General features: G+C 41.3%; 1 protein-coding gene across 1 annotated transcript in view; it reads right to left on the reverse strand.

Annotated features, from left to right (window-relative positions):
* The window catches only part of LOC137383848 (plakophilin-1-like), a 67,704-nt gene extending 63,986 nt beyond the window's left edge, over nt 1-3,718 (reverse strand). The window contains exons 1-2 of the mRNA XM_068057152.1: nt 3,189-3,718; nt 2,384-2,487 (exon numbers count right to left, since the gene is read on the reverse strand). Coding sequence (XP_067913253.1) covers nt 2,384-2,487; nt 3,189-3,378 — 294 coding nt within the window. The 5' untranslated portion in view covers nt 3,379-3,718. The remainder of the gene's footprint in view (nt 1-2,383; nt 2,488-3,188) is intronic.
* Nucleotides 3,719-15,985: the final 12,267 nt, after the last annotated feature.

Consider the following 15,985-nt stretch of genomic DNA (forward strand, 5'->3'; position numbering starts at 1 on the left):
ATCTAAATTATGAATGTTATTGCCATACTGCAATATTAATATCATGCCATTTTTGGTTTTGAAAATAATAACAAATAAAAATGACATACAGTTCAGGCTAAGGCAATAAGCTTTAGATGGTGGAACCTGAATGCCAGCAACAAATTTCAGAACAGATTATTATAAACTAAGAAGCAAGGTAATCAAATGCTTGTAAACTGGATACAGCTTTTCATTTATGTGTCAGTGGTGTATTTAATTGTAATTCATTATCATTCTTTTTACTAAAGCATGGCTAATTGAATCTAACAATAGTAACCTAATAATATTGTGATCACATTGCCATTTTTGAAGAGTTATCAGTTTTAATTTTTTAATTTCAAAAGAATATTTCAAAACACTTGCTAGTCAAAACTGAAGAAAAGACAAATTTTGTTCGGTCAAGGGATACTATTACATTTTGATTTGCATCTTGAAAGCACTGTACTTGAAAATAATTCTTGAAACTTCGATACATAATCTAGGCTGACACATCAGTTCAGTTCTGGAGGACTACTGTCAAAGTTTTCATCTTTGTGAAAAGATGGTAAACCAATCCTCTGTCTATCTGTTTCCTGGTGGATACTAAAGGTTCCACTGCACTATTGGAACAGCTACTGGGAAGTGGCCATGTGTGCTGGCCAATATTCCGCCCACAAGCAACACCAAAAAAACAAATTAGCTGATTATTCATCGCATGGCTGCTTGTGAGATCTTGCTTTGTAAAAATTAGCTGATGAATTTATCTAAAAACAAGTTACCATACTTGAAAATTTAACCTTATGCTCCCGGCAATGTGGCATAATTCAAAAAGCTTAAGTTGAATTAATAAATTATAATGCAACCAAAGATATTTTTGCTCGATAAACATTCAACTTAAACAGCAGGTTGAATTGAACAATTTCAATAAAACAACACGAGAAGAGTTTTTTTTCCCCCTCAAAAATAAGCAGTTACTACAATGACTTGCATTTATATTGCACCTTAACTACAGAACAACTTCCAAAGTGCCTGGGTGTGTAATCAAAAAATGGACATTCGGTGAAAGTGGGAGATACTAGGAAGGGTCAATGAAAGCTTGGTCAAGGACATTTTAAGTAGAGTCCTAAAGGAGAATAGGAAGATGGAGAGTTGGAGGGATCATCGGGTTGACATTGCCATGAATGGGGAGGCAAAGGGGGAATGGAAGCATGGGCAAGATACTTGTGTAAATGGGGTTTCTGGTGTATTCCAGGAAAATTACAGTGACAGCAAAGGAGCAGCTCTGAGAATATTCTAGGACCAAGTGTCAGTTTACACTCGGTAGCACTGTCATCTTGTAGTCAGAATATTGTGGGCTTCAGCCCTTCTTCCAGAACTTTGATACATATGCTGGGCTGACACATCAGTTCAGTTCTGGAGAACTGTTGCAGCACTGTCAAAGTTTCCACCTTTGTAACAAGATGTTAAACCAACACTCCATTTGTCTGTTCCCTGGTGGATACTATGGGCTAGATTTTACCAGCTCCTCCATGCAGGAGTCGTGGCAGATTTCAAGCTAGAACGGAGGCAAGCTGATAAAATTCAGCCCTAAAGGCTTCATTGCACTATTGGAACAGATGATGGGAAGTGTCTGTGTGTACTGGCCAACATTCCTCCCACAAGCAACACCAACAAAAAAAAAATAGCTGATTATTCATCACATGGTTATTTGTAAGGTCTTGTTGTGTGCAAATTAGCTGTTGTCTTTGTCTAAAAAGAAGTTATTGTGCTTGAAAAGTTACTATTAAATTCTGTTCCCCTGCCTAACACCATCACCACAAGAATTGCAGCGGTTCAAGAAGGTTCAGCATTACCTTCTTGGGGCAACTCGGGACAAGGAGCTTCTCCAATAGTACCCACATCTCATGAACTGATAAATAAATACAACATTCAATTCCTAGATCTTGTCCTTTTCCTTTAGGTCATAATAGTTCTCTATTTCACATTTGTTATTGTCCAATAACTTGCATCATTAAACATAAATTAATTTAAATGATCTTTGAGTTAGGTACTGCTTCAAATTTTGTTAAATACCACTGAATTTTGACAGTGCAAAACATTAAATGAAAATGTATTGCTTAGAATATTTTATTCCCATTCTTTCAAGTAAATCAATAGGATGTTAGCAACATTATTGGAAATTAGATTTAAAAAATTTTGTAGAATCTACTTATTTGAAAAATGAATGTGGGCCACAACATATTAGACAACATTCCATAACCTGCTATGTGAATTGTAACACAATATTAAACTGATTTTGCATCCCCTTCCCACAGCTTACGAAAGCCTGTGATATGCTCCCTGCCAGCAAAGATCAAAGAATTGTGTTTCGTTTTGAAATTACCTTGCGCCTCTGAGTCCCTTGATTCTTCACGGTCATACTTTGAAATGCATTTCCAAAGTCAATAATGTCCCTTTGGTTTGTGTTCCATTGACCATTTGACAATTCTAATCAACAGACAGAAGCAGAAAAACCATATTGTAAAGCAATTTTAAAATAATATATTCAACTGCCATTTTGCATTGTGCATCAGGTCACTTAAAACATTGCAAACTCACACATCAATTGTCGGTTCTAGCAGTAGATCCCACAACAGAACTGCTATAAGGCACTTGATCTGACCCCAGGTAGTTTAATAATTGTATTGGGTAGTCTTGGTTCAATTGAGGTAATTGTGCAAACAGAAATAAACCCTATAAGACTAAGAAAATCAATATTGTTCTATAAGTTATATGCATCACTCCGAACACAAAAAATGCAAAGAAATGGAGCATATATGAACAGGTAAATTGTAACCATCATTAAAAAAATCTTTTTAGCTGTAACAAAGAATATGTTTACTTAGAATTACTTAAGGAGGTTAAAAGATGAAAATATTATTTAAGCATACGTGAAAACTTTGTAACTACCACTGTTGTTAAACACATTTTATGCAACACGTTAGAATAGTAATGCGTTCATATTAATTTAATTAACACAGCACACATCGATAAGGCAATGTAATAATACACATTAATCGCTATTATAATTACTGTAAATACAAGTGTGTGATAAACGCAAAAATTCTGATTATTTTCTTAATGGTATTTCTATAGAGAACAGAAAAGTGTCAAAGTGAACAGGACGAAGGGGCGGGGAGGGGTCGTACCTTTTTTACTAAACTTCTGCTGATTTAACTTATTCTGCATCATCATCCGCACTTGGCTGTTGACTCTCTTCTCACTGTCCACTCGGGCCAGGGTGCTCAGCCTCTCGGGCGGCGGCAAAGCCAGTGTGGAATTAGCTTGTTTGTCAAAACATTCACCAGCAGTAACTGTCTTTACATAAGCCATCGTCATTTTTTTCCCCCGTCCGTACTGGTAACTACAACCACTCTTCTACCGTGCTTGATTCCGCTTTTGCTTCTACCTTTCTACCTTCGTCAGAGTTTTAATACCTTTCCCTCGCCTCGCCCTGCGTTGCACCTTTAGTTCACAATCTGGGTGGAGTCATTGTCTGTGCGGTTGGCTCTTCTGTCAATCAAGCCCAGAGCATTTAAAGGGATCGTTTGCATAAAGCGACTTTTAAACTGTAAGGGAAGAGAAAATGTTGTAACTATACATAGCATTGAAAAGAAAATACAAGAATGGTTAAAAATTTCTCCCCAGTTCTCTCCCTTCCTGCCCTATGCTTCCTTTAGGATCTACAGTTCCACAAGGCAGAGCATATTCTGCTGCAAACTGAAGAGGCCACTATTTATATTTGCGCCGTGCAATTGATCAGTGTCATTACCGCGCCTTGTTCTCAGAGGCTAGAAATGACTGCAGTCTAAGTTTATGAATGTTCAAAGCATTTGTCTAATATGTCTCTCTCAATTGTTTTAAAAGAGGTGTTAATTGATTCATTTTGTGCAGACTGGACTCTTTAAACAAATGACTATCACATAAACCTTTTTGTCCTCAAATATCATAAGCAGTAATTTCTAGGCTATAGTTCGGCTTCTATATAGCATCATGAGTAATTCATAGCTAGAACTATTATTTTTTTCAAAATGAAGGGACGAATGACTATTCAGGTAACCTAAAATTAATATCTGGCCACTTAACCATAGGTGGTGAGAAACATTTTTAAAAACAATCATGATTTCTTTACTAAAAAAAGGGTCACTGACCCGAAACGTTAACTTTTAGTTTCGTTTTAGTTTTAGAGAAGGGTGTAAAAATGCAAAAACATGTTAGACAAAAAGGGTTATATCTTGAATTCATGTGATAGCGCAAAACGGGCAAAAGCAAATCAGCAGCCTGTTTTTATATCTCTCCCAATTATAAACCAAACTGCTGACTCATTATCATGCATGCTTTTAACTCTATGGCACGATGACAAGATCTAACCAGAGACCTGGAGAAAAGCATTGCAGCCGAGGGTTAAATGCAACAGTAAAAATTAGATTAGATTAGAGATACAGCACTGAAACAGGCCCTTCGGCCCACCGAGTCTGTGCCGAACATCAACCACCCATTTATACTAATCCCATATTCCTACCAAACATCGCCACCTGTCCATATATTTCCCTACCACCTACCTATACTCGTGACAATTTATAATGGCCAATTTACCTAGCAACCTGCAAGTCTTTTTGGCTTGTGGGAAGAAACCGGAGCACCCGGAGAAAACCCACGCAGACACAGGGAGAATTTGCAAACTCCACACAGGCAGTACCCGGAATTGAACCCGGGTCCTTGGAGCTGTGAGGCTGCGGTGCTAACCACTGCGCCACTGTGCCGCCCCAGATGATATTCAAAGGGGTGAAAACCATAAAAGTTGCAAATGCACTCAGAAGCGAGCATCAGCATCAAGAATAAAAATTTTGAATGACTCCTCCATCGAATCATTGAATAATACAGCACAGAAGGAAGCCATTCATCCCATCGAGTCTGTGTTGGCCTTTTCAAAGAGGAATCCATATCTTGCCAATGCCGAACTCTTTCCCCATATCCCTGCTATTTTTCGTAGAATCATAGAATCAAAGAAAGTTTAAGGCACAGAAAGAGGCCACTTGACCCATCATGTCTATGCCAGCCGAAAAACGATCCACCTATTCTATTCCCACCTTCCAGCATTTGGTCCTCAGCCCTGAAGATTACAGCAATTAACGTGCATATACAGACTCCTTTTGAATGAGTTGAGGGTCTCTCTCTGCCTCAACCACTCTTTCAAGCAATGAGTTCCAGACCCCCCAACCCTCTGGATGAAAAGGTTTTTCCTCATCTCCCCACTAATTTTTCTACCAATCACTTTAAATCAATGCCCCCTCATCACTGACCTTTCTGCTATGGTGAATAGACCCTTCACCTTTACTCTATCCACGCCCTTCAAAATTTTGTACATTTCAATCAGATCTCCCTTCATCCTTCTTTGTTCCAAGGAGAACAACCCCAGCCTATCCAATCTTTCCTCATAGCTGCATTTTTCCAGTCCTGGCAACATCCTCATAAATCTCCTCTGTACCCTCTGCAGTGCAATTATATTGTCATGCAGGCCCACTGCTGCCAAGAATGAGACACCTTAATTTCGCCACATGAACATTGATTTTTAAACTGTTACTGGAGTAAAGAAAGAACTTATTTAAAAAAAAACACCAGACCCTTGACTGGAAAGACATTTGCATAGTAACAGAACGGTACTTGGAAAGGACAAAGGGGCCACTCCCTACTCAAATTTAATCCACAATGGACTTTTCATTACCAGACGTTGAAGGTGAAGAGGCTAGCATTCCAGGTTAACTGCTAAAATGGCCGAATACACAAACAGAGATGGTCAGACTAGTTTAGCCACATGACTAACTGCTTGTTGGAGCTGTTTGAATTTGAACTTGCCACAGAGAATTTGAACTCAGAAAGCTGTTTGCTCCTGGACTGAAAAGATCTCTCTCCTGTCTGTTCCCATCTCCTTATCACAGAACTGAAGACCCATTGAAGACACATGAACCCCAAGGGAGAAATGTCTCTTACAGTGAACAAGGTTTAAGAAGAATACTGGGCCCCAACAAAAAGCAGGAATTACCTACAAGCAAGAACTACCTACAAAAGGACTACAGTGAGCTCGAAGCACAGTAACAAGAAACTCTTCCGATATTGCCTGAAACCTCTTCATTATTTTCCTTCTGCTCTTTTCTGTCTCTATTTGCATGTGCATATCGCGTATGCATGCTAGCATGGGGCACAGCGTGTATCCGTAGGCGTTAACTGAATTAGAATTTAAGTTTTTAATAAATATCACGTTTCTTCTTTAAAGCTAGGACGGCCTGTTCATGCTCATTTCTTTGCCTTATAATTGGAAAGAGGTGAACAAGTGTTCACCAAAGGGGAGCTCAATACACAGTGTGTTTAAAAACATAAACCCTGTTACAATAAGAGCAGGTGAAGGTTGAGAAAGACCCCTAGACACCTTGCTCACCTGGTCGTAACAACATCCTTTCTGTAATGAGGTGACCAGAACTGCACATAGTACTCAAGTTGTGGCCTAACCAATGAGTTATACAGTTCCAGCATAACCTCCCTGCTCTTATATTCCATAACTCGGCTAATAAAGGAAAAGATTCCATATGCCAGCTTATCTTATCGACCTTATCGACCTGTCCTGCTGCCTTCAGGGATCTGTGGACATTCGCACCAAGGTCGCTCACTTCCTCTACACTTCTCAGTATTTTCCCATTCATCATGTATTCCTTTGCCTTGTTTGACCTCCCCAAATGCATCATCTCACACTTCTGCAGGTTGAATTCCATTTGCCACTTTTCTGCGCTTTTCACGAGACCATCAATCACCTTCAATTTTTTATCCAATTCCCTTTTGAAGCTTGCTATTGAATCAGTATCCACCACCCTACAGGCAGTGCGTTCTCAATCCTAACTACTTATTGTATGAGGAAGGATCTTCCTCACTTTGTCTGGTTCTTTTGCCAATCACCTTAAATCTGTGCCCACTGGTTATTCTTCAGCTATTGGAAACAGTTTATTTACTCTATCTAAACTCTCCATGTGAGAGCAGCAGGGATGAAATGAGCAGCCAATGACCCAGAACATAGCTAGAGCAGTGGAGCCTTAGAGAACAGTGAGAGTGGCAGGGATAAAAGGAGCACCAGAATCCCGAGAGCACGACATGAGCATCAGAAGCCCGAGAGTAGAACAAGAGCTGCGGAGGCCTGAGAGCACAGCGAGAGCTGCAGAAGCCTGAGAGCACAGTGTGAGCACTGGAGGCCTGAGAGTACAACGAGAACTGCAGAGGCCTGAGAGCACAGCGAGAGCTGCAGAAGCCTGAGAGCACAGTGTGAGCACTGGAGGCCTGAGAGTACAATGAGAGCTGTGGAGTCTTGAGAGCACAGTGTGAGCACTGGAGGCCCGCGAGCACAGCTTGAGCACTGGAGGCATGAGAGCACAGTGAGAGCTGCAGAGGCCCGAGAGCACAGTGAGAGCTGCGGAGGCCTGAGAGCGCAGTGGGGGCAGCGGAGGCCTGAGAGCGCAGTGGGGGCAGCGGAGGCCTGAGAGCACAGTGAGAGCTGCGGAGATAAAAGGAACAGTTACTAAACAGTAACAATATAGGAACAGTACCAATAACTTTTATTTTATTAAATCAATAGCTTAAGTTAGATAAACTAATTCATTAATAAAATTTAAAATATTGAGTGAAAAACAACCTTAGTTAACTTTAATTAAATATATAAAAGTAAGTTCGACAGGGATGCGCAGATAGCACATTGTAACTGCATCATATGGGAGTTGATGAAGACCCATGAGATCCCAGGCAACCACATCTGCATTAAATGTCTGCTATTCAAGAAACTTTAGCTCAGAGTTGTTGAGCTACAGACATTGTGATGGAGGGAAAGAGTTATTTGGATCCAGGAGGCAGTCACACCCCTCAGGTTAGTTAGTAGTCAGGTCTGGTTAGTGATCAGGGAGAGGAGGGTGTAACTGCAAGTTGGGCAGGTAAGGAGACACAAGGGTTCAGTGCTGGAGGAACAGGTACGATGTTCTTGCTGCCTATCTGGATGAGGGCAAAGTCTGCAGAATGGATGAGCAAACTGACCATGGCACTGTGGTTCAGGAGGCCATTCAAGTGGGGGGATTGAAAATAAATGTAGCAGTGGTAGGAGTCAGTATAGACAGGTGGTTAAATACCGTTCTCTGCAATCATGACCGGAGTTCCAAAGATTGTGTTGCCTGCCCAGTGCTAGGGTTCAGGATATCTCTTTGTAGCTGGGGAGGAACTTGGAGTGGGGGGAGGGAGAGGATCCAGTTGTTGTGGCCAATGTAAGGACCAGTGACATAAGTAGAACTAGGAATGAGATTCTGCTAAGAGAGCTTGAAGAACTAGGAATTAAAACACAGAACCTCACAGGTAATAACCTCTGGATTATTACCTGGGCTACACACAAATTGACAGAGGGATAAAGAGATTAGAAGGTTTAATGTGTGGGAGGCAGTGGTTTTGATTCATAGGCCATTGGCCCCATACTGGGGAAAGAGGGAGCTCTTCCTTTGGAACAAGCTCCATTTAAACTCGGCTGGAACCAGTGTCCTGGTGAATTGAATAATAACTTGCCTCCTTTTAAGGCAGTGGATACCCATTTTTGTCCTCATGGGATCAAGTCACTGAAGGACACGGATAACAAGAATACTGGTGGATCTACACTGTCAAGCATGTTATGAGCAGAACTGAGAAGGTTGCCTTTTTTTGCATGAAGACTGTACCTGTGGAGTTCAGGATTAAAGGAGAGCTGCTGCCAGTTGGAAATTGGTGTTGCATCTTGGAAAACAGGATCTGGAAATCTACCAGAGGAATTTCAGAGTTTTGAAGAACTGTGTGACTGTAATTTGGTGCCATACATGGTGAGTGAACTGCCCAGTAAATTCGTGAGATCCATCTTTGTTATGTCTGATACTGAATGTGTAATTTGTAGTATCTTGACTCTGATTTATCTGGTAATTCATGTCAAATTTATGTTGATTTTGGATTGATTGTTAAAGTGGATTTTATAAAAATGAAATCTTGTCCATCTGTGTTCTTTTTAAATTTGGTAAATCCGGTTCTTTTCATTTATTGGTCTCCATGGGGATCACAACAAAATACACAGTAGGCCTGTAGAGAAAAAAAGACAGCAACCTGTTACTAACCTAAAATATTAACATTTCTTCTTTCTCTACAAATGCTGACTAACTGGGTGGGTGATCCCAACATTATCTGTCTATTTAAATAAGATCTCAGTATTTCAAACATATTAAAATGGTCAGGGTTACCAACATTACAAACCTTACCTTGAAGAAGTTATTGCCTTAAGAAGAGGAGAACCAAAATGTAAAGTAATAACTTTTTAAAAACAAGAAACTCTGAGAAAACTAATTACGCTATCCAGAATTTTAAATCTTGCCATTGTCTTATCCCTAACGTCACTACACCCACCCTACCTCAGTCTCTATTCATAACTCCAGCCTCTTTCATGTCGTTGCCTCCCACCCATTGGCAGTTGTCTTTAGTCAATTGTTCTCTTCTACGTTGCAAGGGGAAGGCAGGAGGTCCTCTTCCCCAGTTCATGGCTGAACTGATTACTCCACATTTCCACCTATCCCGATAACCTTCCACCCTGAGGAAGAGGAAGGATGAAAGGCTGTTCAGATTTAACTACCTTATGCAGTCGAGAGCGTATAGAATAAACTGCCTAGAGTGGCAGTGGGGGCTTATTGTAGCAGCAAATTTAAAACTGAATTGGATAGTGCCTGGTGAAAAATTTCTATAGAAGATATGAGAGTTATCCTCCTTAGATTGAGACCAGCCAGATGGATCACAATGGTCTTTTCTGATCCTGCACATTCCTATGATCTCATGATAATTTGCAGGGTAGTGGGCATTAGCATTTATGATTCAGTCCCTGTAGTCACAGAAACCCTTACCTATTCATGAAAAGGGTGTTATTGGAAGTAGTGACTTGTATGGCTATGTCCTTGGCATCAATAATGTTCTTCAATTTGAGCAATCTCAACAAAATGGAAACGTGCAGTGCTGCCTTGTTGTTCTCTGTGTGGATGTTGGATGATTTGAAAAGCCCTAACAAAGTGGGAATCTGTCACTAGCATAAGCAGATGGGGAGGTTTGACGGGTTGTTTTTGCCATTGTTTGGAACATCCTATCAGCATAAAGTTCAAAGCTGTGGTTGTCTTGACTGTGACTGAGCTAATTCTGTTCTTAAAGATCTATAGAGGCCTAGGTGATGTTTAGGACACATTAGCATCTGCTGAGAATGTGGGATACTGAGCAGGCCTCATACTTCAGCACTCCATAATGCAAAGAACAAAGGTATGATGCACAGCAATTGGGAGATTAAAATCTGGTCTGAAGATCCTAACATCCATTATTCAGACTTAGCATGTTCTTGTACATTGCCAGATTGAGAGCTTTCAGATTATAACACCTGAGCACTTCTTCTGGGATGTTATTTCCTCAAAAATAAGTAACAAATAAATATATTTTTGACATAACAGCCCAAGAGTTAAATTTGGTTCCAATTCACCTCAAAGCACATTGCATGATACGCTAAGCTGTATTATACAAACCCATTCAGCATAGGACAGAGGCAAGTCCACTGCATTCAGAGACATCACTGGGGCAATTTTCCAGGCAAGGGGAGGTAGGTATGCATGATTGCAAGGAGTCAAATTCCCTGAAATTGATGTTGGGTTGGGATCGTGACAACATCCTGCCCTCTTCCAGGTTTCGGTGGGGTGGGATTGAAGGCGAGTGGGGTACCCCCTTTGATCTGTTGGGTAAGTTATTAAAGTAATAAAAAGCCAATGAAGAACAATGTTAACCTTTATTTCTGGATTTCCCAGCCAGGGGACCTGTTTCCCGACCTGTCAGCAATTTTCCAGGGTCACCGACCTGAGTGCACAATGGAAAGAGCATCTTCAGTGAAACTGACAAACTGGGAAGGCTTTGATCAGTTACACTCAAGAGCTCCAGCTAGGGCCATTGAAAGACTGATGTTCAAAGCACTTCTTCTCTCCGAGAATGCTAGCACCGCCTGACAAGTGATTGCCAACTTTTTGGAAGGCACTTCACCTGTCTAGCACTTCACTCACCTTTGGCTGCACTTACCCATTGACAACCTTCACCACAGCAAGAGAGCAGCTTATGCAGCTCCACCTTGCACCTTTGATGAGGGGCAAGAGCAAAAGCCACACCACCACCAACAGCACCAGAAGCAGCAACAGGACCAACACCAGCTACCTTCTAGTCAGCTACATGCCCCTCCACAGGGCAGAGGGGATGGACACAGAGATCCAGCTCTAAAGAAGCAAGACCCCCAACATTGGATCTACAGGCAGACGATCAGCTCCCTTAACATGTCTGAACACCAATGCCTCAGGACACTCTGGCTCTCACAGCAGGTCACTGCTGACATCTGCAGCCTCCTGGAACAAGATCTTCTAGTAGGGGACATGCATTGCCAGTGGCCGACAAGGTGCCTTCACTGGAGGGCCACCCACAGTAAAACCTGCAAAGCAGATTAAATCAGAAATTTTCAGCCTCATAAAACACATATTTGTGCACTTGAAAAAGGATACCTATTCTGGCATTAACTGCATATGCACTTGCAGCAGTGATGGTGCCTAGAGGTTGTCACCAACATATCACCCCACCACCACCATACACCCCGCCGAAACAGGATTTCACTCATGTCAGCACCTAAACCAGGGTTTCCCAATATGGTACCAGAGCACCTGTGGGCACAATCATCTGGTGATTTATTTCCTTGAAAGTATTTCCTGGTGAATACAAAGTACATTTCCCTTTGAGAAGTGCTGGCAGTCTATAAGTGGCATCAGTGAAGTCTGAATTCCCACTTCCAAACAGGTGCCTGCCAATGTGTAGCGTGTGATGTTCTGGCTGCACACTTGATTCATTGTAATCATAGTTCCTGTGACAATGTTGAACAGATGTTTGCAGCAAGTGCCTCACCCACTGTGTCTCCATTTTTGGGTGCAATTGAATTTCTAGGCTTTAGGGTAATTTTGTCCCATTGTAATTTCTAAGTTCATTCTTCTTTTGATTATGGCTGTGAGCTGCTATGTTCATAAGGAATTGTACTGTTGCAGGTAGTGTTCAATAAGCACATACATCTATGGAGAGCGATTTAATTTGTGTGTGAAAGATATTGGTTAACATCTGAAATATGCATTAGTTGGCATAAAAAAGTGAGAGCTAGAGTTGAGATTCTTGATGATTCCCTTCTTTTCATTAGCTTTTCCAATAAGCTTTAACACTTGTTTGGTGCAGCACAGGTGGGAAAAAGCTGAATGCTTGTAGCTGAACAGTTTGCAGGCCTTTCTTGGAAGTAATTGACATGGTCTTCTCAGCCCTGCAGATACCATTTGTTGGTACAAACCCCAATATTACCTGGAATGATTAAGGTGCCACTAACCTTTTAGATAGGTTGGCAGCATCAGCAAAAAAAACTGTGCAGTTTTTGAGCTGAATCATTAACTACCTTGGGTTTTTTGTGAATCATCTGTACAAGGAAGAATGGAAACAAATAGCTACAGGATGCTCATGCTGTTAATCACACTGGTTTTGAAGGCGTAGAATATTTAATTTCTGAATTTAAGTGACACATTGGGTGTATTCGCTTCATCTATGGATGCACAATGGTTTTATATTTCATAGTTTAAACAATTATAAACATACAAACATATAGAAAATAGGAGCAGGAGTAGGCCATTCAGCCATTAGAGTCTGCTCTGCCATTCATTATGGTCATGGCTGATCATCCAACTCAGTAACCTGTTCCTGCTTTCACGCAATATCCTTTGATCCCTTTAAATCCTTTAATCCCTTTAACTCTTTCCCGAAAACATACAATGTTTTGGCCTCAACTGCTTTCTGTGGTAGCGAACTCCACAGGTTCACCACTCTCTGGGTAAAGAAATTTCTCCCCATCTCAGTACTGAATGGTTTACCCCGTATCCATAGACTATGACCCCTGGTTCTGGACTTCCCCACCAGCAGGAACATACATCCTGCATCTACCCTTTCAAGACCTGTTAGAATTTTGTAGGTTTTTATGAGATCCCCCCTCACTCTTCTGAACTCCAGTGAATATAATCCTAACTGACTCAATCTCTCCTCATTTGTCAGTCCCGCCATCCCAGGAATCAGTTTGGTAAACCTTCACTGCACTCTCTCAATAGCAAGAACATCCTTTCTCAGATAAGGAGACCAAAACTGCACACAATATTCCAGGTGTGGCCTCGCCAAGGCCCTGTATAATTGCAGCAAGACATCCCTGTTCCTGTACTTGAATCCTCTCGCTATGAAGGCCAACATACCATTTGCCTTTTTTGCTGCCTGTTGCACCTGCATGCTTACCTTCAGTGACTGGTGTACGAGAACACCCAGGTCTCGTTGCATATTCTCCTTGCTCAGTTTATAGCCATTGTTGAAGGGTATTCCCAAGCGCAGAGGCACCTGCAGTAAATATCATACTGTTTAAATGTTATTTGAGTAACTCGTAACATATAATTTTAGTGAACAATGAAGAGGTTGCAAGGCATCATGGAGCTTAGCCAGCTTGACCACATTCCACACAGGAGCTGAGTAACCTAAATTCAAACAAAGATTTATTCAATGAAAAGCAGATGTCCTTGTGGAATGCTGACAAAGATACCAGCCTGTAACAAGGTTAAGATAAGGTGGTAGGCGTACATGAGAACCAAGGATGGGGGATTAAAAAGGAATGGAAACATAATGAGTAATCCCCTATCTGTCCGTGGGCTGGTCATGCAGCCCCTTCCACGCCTGGTAACCGCTTCCATTGGTTTTTAATAATCAATGTATATAATCTGTAATTATTATGATTGGACCATGTCCAGCCAGGATGGGCTGAGTAACTTTGAAAATGTATAAGTATTGATGATTTTTCTTTGTTCGGTGGAGAGGCATCTGGACAGCCCAGTGACCTGCTCCCCGCCAGTGTAACTTAAATAAACTGTTTGACATTGGAGCAGACCTGAGTGTCGAGGGATTCTTCTAGATTCATTCCCGTTAACACCATTTAGATAATAATCTGCCTTCCTGTTTTTGCTACCCATTTATTCACATTATACTGCATCTGTCATGCATTTGCCCACTCACTCAATTTGTCCAAATCACCCTGAAGCCTCTCTGCATCCTCCTCACAACTCACCCTCCCACTCAGTTTTGTGTCTTCTGCAAATTTGAAGATATTACATTTAGTTCCCTCATCTGTATCATTAATCTATATTGTGAATAGCTGGGGTCCTAGCACTGATCCCTGTGATACCCCTCTCATCACTGCCTGCCATTTGGAAAAAGACCCATTTATCCCTGCCCTTTGTTTTCTGTCTGCCAACCAATTTTCTATCCATCGCAATACACTACCCCCAATCCCATGCACTTTAATTTTACATGCTAATCTCTTATGTGGGACTTTATCGAAAGCCTTCTGAAAGTCCAAATAAACTACATCCACTGGCTCCCCCTCATCAACTCTACTAGTTACATCCTCGAAGAATTCTAGTAGATTTGTCAAGCATGATTTCCCTTTTGTAAATTCATGCTGACTCTGTCCAATTCTACCACTGTTCTCCAGGTGCTCTGCTATAAATTCTTTGATAATGGACTTTAGGATTTTCCCCACTACTGATGTCAGGCTGACTGGTCTATAATTCCCTGCTTTCTCTCTATCTCCCTTTTTAAATAGTGGATTTTTAAATTAGGTGACAAAGGTCTGCATCATGATTATGTTAAATAGCCTTTATCTTTAGATCAAGGTGTTATAAGTATAATACAGATTCAAATCAAATAAAACTTCAGCAGGTTATTTTGCATATTGCTGATCAGCATATAATTAATTATGCTCTCATTGCGTTTCTTCAAATTTGGTGGTGGAATTGCAAGATTGACAAGTTTTTAAGAAAAATTCCCAACTTCTTTTTTCACTCATTCACTGGCAAGGGCAGCATTTATTGCTTATTCCTAATTGCCCTTAAGAAGGTAGTGGTGATCTGCCTTCCTGCACTGCTGCAGTATGTGTTGTTAAGTCGGGAGCTTAACTTTTTAATGCAGTGACAATGAAGTTACAGCAATATATTTCCAAGTCAGGTTGGAGTGTGATTTGGAGGGGTAAGTGGAGGTGGTGCTGTCCCATATGCCTGCTGTCCATGCCCTTCTAGGTGAAAGAGATCATTGGTTTGAGAAGCACTGTTGAAGAAGCCGTGGCGAGTTGCTGTAGGACATCTTGTACATTGTACACACTCAAGCCACAAAAGGTGAAGTCACACGGGATCAGAGGTGAGCTGGCAAGATGGATACAGAACTGGCTCGGTCATAGAAGACAGGGGGTAGTAGCGGAAGGGTGCTTTTCTGAATGGAGGGATGTGACTAGTGGTGTTCTGCAGGGATCAGTGCTGGGACCTTTGCTCTTTGTAGTATATATAAATGATTTGGCGGAAAATGTAGCTGGACTGATTAGTAAGTTTGCGGACGACACAAAGGTCGGTGGAGTTGCGGACAGTGATGAGGATTGTCAGAGGATACAGCAGGATATAGATCAGTTGGAGACTTGGGCGGAGAAATGGCAGATGGAGTTTAATCCGGACAAATGTGAGGTAATGCATTTTGGAAGATCTAATACAGGTGGGAAGATTACAGTAAATGGCAGAACCCTTAGGAGTATTGACAGGCAGAGAGATCTGGGCATACAGGTTCACAGGTCACTGAAAGTGGCAACGCATGTGGATAAAATAGTCAAGAAGGCATACGGCATACTTGCCTTCATCGGTCGGGGCATAGAGTATAAAAATTGACAAGTCATGTTGCAGCTGTACAGAACCTTAGTTAGGCCACACTTAAAATATTGCGTGCAATTCTGGTCGCCACACTACCAGAAGGA

This window comes from Heterodontus francisci, chromosome 25, assembly GCF_036365525.1.
Source record: "Heterodontus francisci isolate sHetFra1 chromosome 25, sHetFra1.hap1, whole genome shotgun sequence".
In the NCBI taxonomy this organism is placed as follows: Eukaryota; Metazoa; Chordata; class Chondrichthyes; order Heterodontiformes; family Heterodontidae; genus Heterodontus; species Heterodontus francisci.